Source organism: Empidonax traillii, unplaced genomic scaffold (genome assembly GCF_003031625.1).
Source record: "Empidonax traillii isolate 1590-97213 ecotype Southwest subspecies unplaced genomic scaffold, ASM303162v1 scaffold71:size1317347, whole genome shotgun sequence".
In the NCBI taxonomy this organism is placed as follows: domain Eukaryota; kingdom Metazoa; phylum Chordata; class Aves; order Passeriformes; family Tyrannidae; genus Empidonax; species Empidonax traillii.
Window position 1 is genome coordinate 130,387 of NW_020955264.1, and position 12,540 is coordinate 142,926.

At 35.0% G+C, this 12,540-nt stretch overlaps 1 protein-coding gene across 1 annotated transcript in view; it reads left to right on the plus strand.

The window, feature by feature from the left end:
- The window catches only part of LOC114055902 (calcium-activated potassium channel subunit alpha-1-like), a gene marked incomplete at its 5' end in the record, with an annotated part of 191,679 nt that overhangs the window by 111,710 nt on the left and 67,429 nt on the right, over positions 1 to 12,540 (plus strand). Inside the window, one exon of the mRNA XM_027880516.1 lies at positions 10,489 to 10,782. Coding sequence (XP_027736317.1) covers positions 10,489 to 10,782 — 294 coding nt within the window. The remainder of the gene's footprint in view (positions 1 to 10,488; positions 10,783 to 12,540) is intronic.

Sequence of the window (12,540 nt, forward strand, 5' to 3'; positions counted from 1 at the left end):
CTAACAGTGAGGGTGCTGCTGCTGGGTTACCTTCTCTTTTTCTAGTAATGTCCATAGTCTCATCAGGGTTTGGTTAATGAAACCAGAAGTACTTAGCCTGATGCAGTTATGTTTGATTAAGTGTTCTTTCTAAAGCTGTTCCTCGTCATGGGCTGTGATCTTCCTGATCCTTGTCATGAGCTAAATTAGGTTGGCATCTCTCTGTGGCTTTAGTAACAAAGTGAAAACTAAAAGGACAAAACATACATAATTTTATTTTTTTTTAAAGAAGATGGATATCAATTTACTTTGGTAGATTCAGTATTATTTTCTTTCTTTCCCCATTGATAGCCTGTGTATTTTATACCGTTACAGTTTGTCTCACAAGAAGTGAATGTGAGATGTCATGCTTTCCCCTCTTACAGTAGTTCAACCCTAACTCCTGCAGAAATTTCAGAGTTACCAGTACAGTATTTTCATAGTAATAGAGAAATTATCAGAGGGAATTTGTAATGGACAATTTTTTTTTTTTTATATGGAGATATTTTGATCCTGTTTAGGTTGTATTTGAAAAACAGGATCCTTGCTATATACATCTGTCCTTTTGAGTATTCTTTCCATTAGAGACCAAAATCATGTTGTAAGAAACATTGTTATTAATTATCTCCTATGAAATTTTTAGTTTATGCTTTATTTTCCATTTCTGTGAAATTTCTAGCCCTTGCTTCCTCATAGGAATTGATTTCAGCCAAACTACTGTAAACTTTGAAAGAGATGGGAGTATTAATTTTTTGTGGATTCTTTTGCAGATACAGTAGACATCACATTTTCCCCCATTTTTTTTTTTTTTAGTTTTTATTGTGTTGTTTTACTTTCCTTGTTTTGCCAGTGTTTATGTAGAAATTATGTACTACACTTCCCTGAATTTTCATAACAATTAATTATATTCCATCTCTATTTTTGCTATTGCTATTTTTGCTATTGTTTTATAGATTTAATCTTAGTTATTTATATCTTGTGTTGGTTTTATATTAATATATTTAACAGGTGTTATTGGGTTTTTTGATGTATTTGTTCAGAGCAAGAAGAAAGCTTTACAAGAATGAATTACATTGTAGAACTCATCAAAGTAGGGAGCACTTAGAAAAAAATATACTCATTTCTTAGTGTCATGAAGAGTATTTAACTGTATATCTGTAAGTGATAAAACCAGCATATGTAATAATAGGCTTTTTAATACCACAGGTTCAACCTATTTGATTAATTTGAATGCTTACCCTGTGACTTACAGTAGTTTGCACAGAATAATTTCTGTGTCAACAGTTAACATTCCCTGCTTTTATGAAAGCCATACTTCAGCTAATAGAGTATTGTTAAACTGCAACCAATGTGCTAAAAATGTCCTCCTTTAATAACATTTCTATGTATAAGAGCAGCTGAGAAATACTGCTCTATATTCATGCATAGATTTGAAGACAGAAAAACAGCAATGGGGCTTGAAACTCGCTGTAACCAGCAGGTGGTGGTGCTGGATTAGAAATCAGTAATGACTGAAAAGCCAGCAAGAACTTCACTGTATTGCTTTGTTGAGGAAACAATTTAATTTAAAAAAAAATCAGATGGTCCATTTTAGTTGTATAGATTTTTTTGCATAAAGGTACGTACAGTGTAAGTACTTGTATCTAGAACTGGTGTGTACGTAAATACGCATGGCATTTTATGCTTAGTTTACACATGAAATGGTCTTATGACCTCCCAGGTAACAGTCATACGAAGACTCCAGGAATGTTACACCTGAGCCTGAAAGAGTATTGGGGATCACTGAGTCTTACCCTATTAATGCTTAATAAATGGAAGTTTTTCCACTGATGTGGGTGAAAGATGGATAAGACTAAAGATAAGAAAGCCAGAGTTAAATGTCAGTATTTCAGTTCTTGTTCAGAGACACGGACACTTCTACATCCTTTTTGCAAGGGTGAACACAAGCCAAAAGGGAAAAGAAATTTAATGGCAGCAAAGTTTAAAAAGAAAAAAAATATGAAGAAATCCCCAATTTATCAGTGGCATATTAATCACCTAGTTAAAAAAAGAATAAACAACCCCAGCCATAACCTCTCAATTGTGTTTTCAGAAGTAAGACAACTTACTGGAAGAACTAAAAAACAAACAAACAAACAAAAACCCCCACAAACCCAGCATTTAAGAATACAATGGATTTATAAGAAGTTTAGGAAAATCTTTTCTCAGATGCAGTGCTGGCAGGGACCTAGTACATCTTGTCATGAGCAAGGTAGATTAAAGTTTATTTCAGTTTAAAAATTTAGGATATACGGGTGGGAATTGCACTGAAAATGTATATTGTTAAGATAAATTGGCACTTTTAACTGAAAAACAAAATGATAATTCTAATTAGATTTCTGCAGGATGAAATCTACACTTTCCATTGTTCATAGGAATAGCAAGACCAAGGTGAAATTTGTGGAGTCTGCATGTAACTATTGCTTTCCTGTGCACTGAAATACTCACTCTTCCTGACAGTCTATGCACTAAATACACGATTTCTAATCCCAAGGAGCAGAGCAATCCTGTGCTTACTTTTAACCTTAGTTACTTCTAGTTATTGCATATTTTTCTCTGAATTTAATGGAGCCGAGGGAGTGTAAACAGTGAAGTGATCATAGTCACAATGGTGAGTGGCCTTTCAAATTTTGATATTTTTAATAGTAGCTTATATTTTGTCCACATATAGAACTTCACTGTTTTCAGTGTTTTCAGCAGTGACTGATCAGATTGTAAGTGTGTTTAGTCACAAAGGGGAAACTTCCTTTACTTTGTAAAAAGCGGAGGGATTCCTTCTATAGTTTAGCAGAACTGTTTAGCCGCAGTCTGCCCTTGCTAGTACTGTAACTTCTTCCTTCATGTCCCTTAACAGTGGCTGTCAAAATCCTCTCTGAGACAACAGGACGAAGGACAATATACTTTGGATATATTTAATATATCTTTCAGTATATCGAAACACGGATAGTCTATGACAATGCACTGAACATTACGATTTATTCTGTGTTGCTACTCTTAAAGACTCTCCCAAAGATGTGCCTTTTGGCTTTACTTGTCATGCCTTGGGGAACTGTCAAAGGATCACTCATAAGCAAATCAGTGTCCTTTAATTGACACTGTATTTTTTTAAGGAAGGGAAATAGAAACAGAGAAATAAAAAGGATGTTGCAGTTATTCAATATTAAAGAGACAGACACGCATGTCCAATTAAAAAAAAAAAAAAAAGGACACAAAACACTGTAATAACAAGTCACTCTTATCATATGAATGTAGTGTGTTTTTATTAATGTATTCGAAATGTATTTTCCAAACAGCAATAGCAACCTTACATTCTTATACTTGCTAAATCTGAGAAAAATTAGAGATTAACAACCATGTTTTCAGATAGTTTGGTCACCTGAATTTTAACAAGAGCTATAAGTAAGGAACTCCATTAAAACAGAATTGGATGCACGTGAGCAACCCAAGGTCTATGGTAAAACTAAATCCCAGTCAAGAGATTCCCATCCTCTACTTGTAGGTCATCAGGTAATCTGTTAAAAAGTTAGCCTGTGGCTTTGAGCAATTCTTTAGTACTTTGCTTCTGCTAGACACAGCAGCTGGAGCTCAAAAATTGAAGCTCACAGCTGCTTGTGACACAGTGGTACACACAGGGTCTGAACAGCTCTTTTCTGACACAGAGGAATAACATTTTGCTGTTGCTTCCCGTCTGTATTCAGAAAAGATTTTTATAATGAAGTAACATAATTTTAAATTTGACTCAGAATATTTACACTTGCCATACGAATGAGACACTTGATGTTTGTCTGGACAACAGACCCCCATCAACAGAGATCTACAATTTAGACACATCTCCATTTCTTCACCCTTTCCTAAAATAAACTTTATCCAAATAGTATTCTGTATAGGTATAACATGTGGGGAAGTCAGTTGGGCAATTAAATGGATGGGGGGAAAAAGTCCACTGATGCTTTGCTTTTTTTCTAACTTTTCATTTGACAGTTTTCCAATAACAACACAATGACTTGAATAAAAGATTACAGAATCATAATTTGAAAAGGCAGTGGAGAATGAGGACTAGAGAAAAACATATGAGGGAATACTAAAATCTGAATCAAAAAAGATGTTTAAGGTTCAATGGACCTATGACTTAGTCTAAATATAAATTGGGATTGAATTAGGAATTAAATAAAGTAGCTTTTTTTTGTACTATGCACACTTGTCAGGGGAAAGAGAAGATGTTTGTTATGTACAAATAGTATCATATTGTCAGTATACTTCTGTATGTGAACAAGAAACCAGATCTATGAAATCTGAAGCCTTTCCTCTCTAAATGGCACAAGCCACTTGTAAAATGCTGTATATACTCTGTATGCATAGGAAAGACTTCCTTCATATATATATACAGCATATTCATGAGTTATGAACAGCTCCTGATCTAAAGCCTGCTGATGTGTGTTTTCTTTGACTTCAGTGGATTTCAGATTAACCACAGTTTGAACAGCCTTAAACCAGTTCTTTGCTTGCTGAAGTCCTGGTAACAGAGAAGTGATAACAACTGATACAGCATTCATAATAGTTATGCTTTTGAATTAAACAGGAAGAACAAAGAAAAAATAATAAATTTCTATGGTAACCTTAGGGAGTTGCTCTACCCCTTAAAATAAATTCAGTTGGTATAAATCCATATCCCAGATGTGTTTTTTTTCACCAAAAGATTCAAGTTAAAAGTTTGCTGGTTTTCAAACTCCTTTGCAGTTTGCCTTTCTTTCTAGGTACACATTACCCTAAAAGATCAGGAACTTAAAGTATATAATGGTTTCACAGAATATCAGAGCAGCTATCTAGAGTACAGAACAGGATCTAGCCTAGCAACATTCCACATTTTCTATTAAAAAATGTCTTTTTTACAGCATTCAGGGAAAAGAAAAGGCGAGGAATATTATTTATTTTGTATATACAAAATTTAAGCACTGGATACCAATAGAAAAAAAAAAAAAAAAGGAAAAAGTAGACCAATGCATTTGTTTTGCAATTTCACGTGCCTTTAGCCAAAAGGTGCAAGAGGAAAAGGTGCTGGGAGGAAAAGAGAAAAAAAAAAAGAAAAGAAAAAAAAAGACGTTTCTTTGGCTGCACTGTTTCAAAGAGAATGTCTCATGTAAGCACCATTCAGTATTTGCAAAATGTTCTGAGATGATGCATTCTTGACATTCTCAGATCTTGATGTTTTCTTATCTGCTTCAGATGGCACACTGCAACTAAAAGCCAGCCTCACCTGCTTTTCTAATGGTACTAGTATGTGGAGATATGCAGCATATTTCTTTTCTCTTTGTATTAAAAACCACAATGAAATGCATTTCCCTAAGTTTGTAATGCGCACAGAAACCCAAACAGCAATCCTGTTTCATTTGAATTACAATTTCAGACATTAAGCAAACACTGCTCTGCAGTTTCTAAAATTAACATTCTTGTATCTCATCAAGCACCATTATATTGCAGTTTCTAGTCAATGATTTCATTACGTCTGTTACCACCAAAAAAATCAAGTAAATTTGTAAACTAAATAGTTCATTGGCATAAAGTGATTTTTAAAAGGGATGAATAATGTTTGGGTTTTTTTCCTAGCAAATAACAAATATTCCGATTAAACTATATTTTAGTACTATGCTAAACTCCAACCCCGACTGATTTGGCACATTTTCTTTTCTGAAACTACCTTTGATAAGAAATGCATTACAAACTCATCAGTTTAGCTTCCTGTTAACAAAGAGACAGCAGCCGTCTGGATTATTCTAGATCCGCAGTGAAACTGCCACACTATGTATACTCAAACTAAAGCTGTGTAAGTTTGACAAGGGGCAGATGAATCCAGGAGTTATTGTGCAGGGGTTTAAGTCTATGCGGCAGCTGACGGTTGAAATAATCATCTATACATCGCTCTGAGCTAGCTGGGGAAAGGTTGAAGCTGTATATTTTCAACATATCTAGCCTAATGGTTAATCTGTTGTCTTGTACAGGGGGTGCTGGGTGGAATCACAGCAATAGCTGACAGTTTGGAGGAATTGCTGTGGGTATTTTCAGTTGCCTGATTCACAAAGGGGTAGGTAGCAAAGTCTAAACAGGCTTGTCATTGAATGAGGGAAGTCACGCTCACTGTCACTCCCATCGAAAGAACTCTGGTAGCCAAAAGCTCAATCAACATATTGATTATTTGTATTTAATAATACAGGGCTGCAGCTTGTCTTCACCCCCAACCCTATGAAAGCTGAGCCAGATTGCAGAATGGTGACTGCTCCTTTGGAGGTCAGCTGGGAAAATATTTAGGAGAAGGAGAACAGTTAAGTTAGGGGAAGAAATAAAATATTTCTTCAAACCAAGATAGTTTAACTGTTAGAAACATTCTCTGTACTTCTAGTGCTGGATCTGGCATATCTGCAAAGTGACATGGCATTACTCACTACAGAGATTAAGGGGGTGCAGTATGAATTAGACTGAAACAAAAATGAAGTATCTGCAAGTGACAGCTCTGGCTGATGGCTGACTATGAAGGAAAACACTGTGCTAGTGTCTGGCGAAAAACAGTGCTGAAAGCCTAGCAGCTGATAGAGATGGGGGAGGAAAGGAGTAGTGGGTATCGGTGGTGGTTGTTTAGAATGTCTGGTTTTGGTCAGGATATTTTTTCTCCTTTAAAACACATTTTCATCTTCCCTTCCAGGCAAATCATGCTGAAGCCAGTTTCAGCCATTTTGTTGAAAGCACTGTACTGGTATTCTGCCTTGTTACATTTAAATTAAAGCTCAGCCCAGTTTTAAGTTACGGCAAGTGTATGCTCACAAGGAATAAATAGAGATTGCCATAGGCATTAGATTAACTACATTGGTTGTTTTAAAAATGTTCAGGGAGTTGCAGATTGCAATTCAAATTATCTTCATTATAATAAATAAAATGTATAGAGATAGAAACAGGCATGATTCCCTAATGCAGTCTGTAGACAAGTGTATATTCATTGAGCTTGAAAGGGAGTTCCTGAGGGTGGGGGTAAGGAATAGGAATATCAAAATACCTTTACAATTGCATTAATATCTCACATCTTATACACATTATTTTTTGTCTCTCGAATGGTGACAGGTTTCTTAGGAAAGTTCTATATAGCATTTACTAAAAGTAGGTAGTGTTCACCCAGGGTGCAATTAGAAAATACCACAGAAAATTGAATGTCTTACCCTTACTCTACTCTAATCCTGTTCATTACTGTTTACCATTCTTAAAGAGCAGTTGAAAATTTGGTCTCAAAATGACCAGTGTCTCTATTCTTAAGTACACTAATAGTACCTTATGGATACATGGCAAGTATCCTGAATAGTTCTAAGACATTTTGGTGGAATAAACAATGCAGGCTGCACACTCGTCCTGTGATCATTTGCATTGAAAATAAAGTCATATGTTGTATTGCATAAAAAAAAATTAATATAACTATGAGTGGAAGAAGAGTTCTCTTTCAGTAGACTCACTGGTGCTAAACTCATCATATACTTGGAAGAGAACCCTTGTGGACTTGGAGGCTGTGGTTTAACATTGCACAATGGTACAACAAATTACCCCAATCCAGACAGTTTGATTGCCAAACCTAGTGAGGCAGTGACAATATGTAAGGATGTATTTAGTTCCATATAATTAACAGCAATCTTTGTTTCCCAAATATGTTTTCTATGGAAATCAGCCCACATAGTGGTGCAAGAACCCAGTCAGAGTTTAAAGAAATTATTAATAAAAATCGATTGCCTTTGCTGAACAACAGGATGCTATTAAAGTGTTTTAGGTTCTGCACATTATAGTATGTATCTGGTGAAGTGACAGTGTTGGCCTGTGTTTCTCACCTAATTGTATGATACTGCATACTCTGAAAGCACTGTGCTCGCACATGTAGTTCACTGTGTATCCTGACATGCCTGTCTTTGTGGCACAGTGTGCATGTACAGCTTGACAGGCTATTTACACTGAGTAACCAGTTTTATTCTTCTGTGGTAAGAAATACATAATTGTAGGAGGAACAGAGAAGGAGATTATTATCTCTACAAAAGATGAGATATTCAGATATTATGCTATAATCCTTGCTTTTCAAGATGGAGTAAAAAGACATGAGCCATAAACTCTTGGAATAAGGAAGAAACTTGTCCCATGTACAAGATATTTCATACTTATCCACTATGGGGCTTCTTCAACTTTCATCTGAAGTGGCTGAGCTCTTTTCAGAGGCAAGAAGCTAGAAGTCATGGAATGAAATCATTAGTTAGAACTTTTAAATATGGAATAATTTGACCGAGCAAAAAAAGGCATCTTGTTATACCCATGCTCAGAGTTTTGAATTTAAGTAATAGTACCTGTCCACACTTTTGGAAATAAGGCGAAGTAGGTTATATTTTAAGCAGCTTAGTCTGCCTTCATGCTGAACAAGATCATGTGGGACTATTAAATATGATGCCAAACTCCAGATATGAAGCCATTACCAAAAGACAAGTATTTTTGTTCTGACTCATTCTGTGACACTACAAGCAGAAAATCTTGGAAATCTTGCTTATGTCTGCATTGAATATTCCATAAGATGTACATTTTTATGGAAAGTTCTTGCTTAATAGTGAGGTCTGGTATCTGAAACCATCACTTAGTGAACTCCAGAAGAGGCTGTAAGAAGATTATGGTGTTTCTGAAACAACTTGATTGGAGGGTGGATAAGCTTAATAGGTTTTGGTCTTCTTCCATTTTATGTGAAGATACTTTGATGCAGGAATGTAGATTTTTGAAGATTATTGCCAGTATTACTATCTATACTTTAAAAATATAACCAAATTGGTGCATATCTTCAAATACATGCTTGACCAGTGACTTGTGTAGGGAGATAAGTCTCTGCAGATATATTTTATCATCAGAGAATTGTTTCACCAGAGGAATATAAAAAATAGAAGTAGAAAATTTGACAAAACCCAAGAAAATCTAAGGTAAAATCAGTAATTTTCAAGTAGTATATCCATTATTATTCACAGTGTTTTTTGTGGTAATTTTCCTAACCTATGCTCCTAATATATTCTCTCCTCTGATGATTTAAAATATATATGAACTCTGATGAGTATGCATTATTGTTATTATAATTTAAATGTTACTGCTATTAGTAAAAAGCAGAGTAACATCGTGAATCAGATTCTAGTTCTTTTCTCACTGATTTTTCTATCTACCTCAGTCAGAGTAGTAGCAAGCTATTAATTCAGAGGTCACTGAATTAGAATGGATGCTTTATCACTAACCAGTTGAACCTTGTTAAAAAGTACCCTCAGATGACTCTTGTAATTCCCATAGACCCACTTTTTTTGTGAGAGAGACAGATTTTGTGCTTGAAGAAAAATGGCGAGCATGGGGATGCTATTTACTTGTCTTTCACGTTACCAGATGGTGTTCCTACCTGGTGGTAAACTAGACAAAGATTCCAAAAAACATGCTGACCTCCTCAATTGCTTTGGAGCCACTGACTGCTCAGTATTGTCCATACAATCTTTAAGGTGATTGACACATATCGAAATAATGCTGCAAGTTTATCAGTCCACCAAATGCTCCCTATCTAATGTCCTTACTTCATAGTACATAACCAAATATAAGATCTTAGTGGCTCAATAATATACCTCTTCTCTACAGTATACTCATTCAGAATGAAACAAGCATTCAAAGAAGATCTTCATTGCATATTTTTAGCAGAAAAACATTATTTTTACGGTTTTTAACAGATAGTACTTTTTATTGAGGGGGAGGGTTATGTGTTTAATTAGCTTTGATATATTAGCAATGGAAGACTAAGAATCACAGATAACTCCACATTTAGGAAATCAAATTGCTTAACTTCCTTTACAGAGGTGGTATGTATGACCTTCTGAAATTTACAATATGCAGCAATGCTGAATATCCAACTTTTTTAATGTTGATACCTAAACACCAGTTTAATTCCATAAGTATGCCTGCACAATTTTGAAATGTTGATCTTATGTTTTCTATTCTTCCTTATTTATTTTAATAGCATCAGAGTGCTCTACCTCCCCTGTCATTTTCAGTAGTTTCAAAGAAATAAACATCCTCCACAGCTAGTAAATCTCAAAGCCTTTATCAACATGTGGGAAATAAGTGTTGCCTCAGACATACTTACTCTAGGATGAGATTATTGCTTAAAGGTGATAATATTGTAGAATAATCCTTTTATAAGTATTCTTTCATAAAAAGACATTTTTAGAAAATAAAAAAAAAAGCAACCTTAAGAAAGCTGCAGGTATAAAACTCTATTTCTGCTTTTAGAACTGCTACTTTAGGCTTTAAAGTCTGTATTTCCATGCACGATCAAAATTGATTCATGCCTGTGGTTTGGAATAATTTTTAATACAAGGAAATTAATTTAAATTTTTTCTTATTATTTAGAAGTAAAGAATGCAGCTAGATCAAGTTACCCAAAATGTTCATATCAATTCAAGAATGCAACTACTAATGCATTGGTTGATGCCAAGTCCACTGAAGGAATCCCGGAACCTGTTCCACTTGTTAATAACCGTAAAGGGAGCCTCTTCCTACCCAACAACCCCTCGCTGCTGCACCTTAACTTACTGAGTTCTGTTGAACAAGGAAAATCTACATACTGTAGATTGCAAAGGGCACTCAGCTTACCTGTAAAATACCGCTGCCACTCCCAAAAGCCTGGGTTGAACCAAGATCTCCGTAGGTAGCCCAGTAGTTGGATGCATAAGGCAATACAGATCGGTTTGTGCATGGTTTTGCAGTCTGTTTTCAATGTGACTATGACATTACTAATGCTCTGTTAAGTGCTTACAGATGTGGGTTTCTCCAGATGTGGTGATTAATAAGTTAATTGAGATAGCTAGTCAACTAATGTTTCTGGGTGGTTTGTGCTTTACCTTTCAAAGGATTTATTTGCTCTGAAGCATTTAAATGCTAGGCAGAATTAATTTACTGGGTATTCCAGCTAATGTGATGTTCAATAACATAAATATTATTTCAAATTTCAGCATTTTTTTGGGCTTTAAAAAGGTGTCTGTAAACTGTTCTTCTAGTGATCTGGGTGAGGCAGTGAAGGGGACAGTTTTATTTTATAAGTAGTAAGAAAATAACAATGAAAAAAAGGTATGAACTGGTCCACTGTTTTGAAAGACATTCCCTTTTGCTTTAAAAATGAAATGAGGAAAGAAGTTAAGTAATATGCTGTTACAGACGTTCAACTCTACATTAAGGCTGTTAAAATCACCAGCACATCTTAAACCAATCCATGGAATATTGTCTGGAGGTTATGTCACTGAAGTAATGAACACTCTTTACTCAAAAATAAGCAAACATGTTTAAACATCAGTGTAACTTTAAATTAAAATCCAGCACAAACTGGAGCATCTGAAGACTCATTAGAATTGCCTGACATTTTTCTAGCACTGAGTCTTCCTGAACTGCAAAACTGTTATTAGAGCAAGTGAACTGTGGGTTGATACAACAGTACATTAAGTGTTGTAATTAGGGATGTATAAACAAGCTCTTGAATTTTGTTAGAACTGAGAGGCTGGATTGAGTTCCAGATCTATGAAATTCTGTGTCCAATTCTTAAACATGTTTGCAATTTTCATGAAAGCTGGTAAAGAAAGTCTGCATAATATAATATGACTGTATTTAATATAAATCCTGTAGCATAAAGACGTGAGAAATAGTAAAAAATGGGGACTCATTAACAAAAGCAAGCATACAGTATCAGAGTTGAGTAGTCATATACCACAACCCATTACTCAAATATGGTTGCCTTTCATAAGAACAACAAATTCAAGACTCCATTTTAAATTAATGCAGACACAAGAACCATGAAACTAAAATTATGTTTAATTACTTTGCTAAATTTTTTCTAGATCTATTTCTTTAAATATGCAGAAAAGTGATAAGAGTATTGAAGGATAATAAATATATTTTATATCCTACTTACTACTAAGAAACCACTTGTGAGTTATCATTTCAAAATTTTTGGGAACCAAGCCATAGGTAATGGTGTCCATTATATACTATTCACATATTTCAGCTTCATGGATTCCCTTCCTTCATTCTTATGGAGCTGTGTTTCTAAAATACAGAAGCCCTCTGCACAGAGAATTCATCGAAAAGCAAGATCTTTTTTTTTTATGAGATATGATAAAGATAGATCTCCTTGCATTGCTACAATGAGAATGTCTGGCGTCCTTGCTTGTGCAAGGCATTGCTTTAGCAACAAATTGAGATTCCTCAGAAGGCTTTGCTAACAGGTGTTAACTAGTGAGCCACATTAACTTTGGACTTTCCAGGCAATTGCTGACAGTGACCTAGTTTGAATATGACAAGCACATATCCAAAAAAGGAACTTGCTTATTGCAGATGCAATAACAAAGTGCAGACTTCTAGAAATGTACTTATTAGGTAGCTGAAAACTTGCAAAAGTACTCTATTTTAATA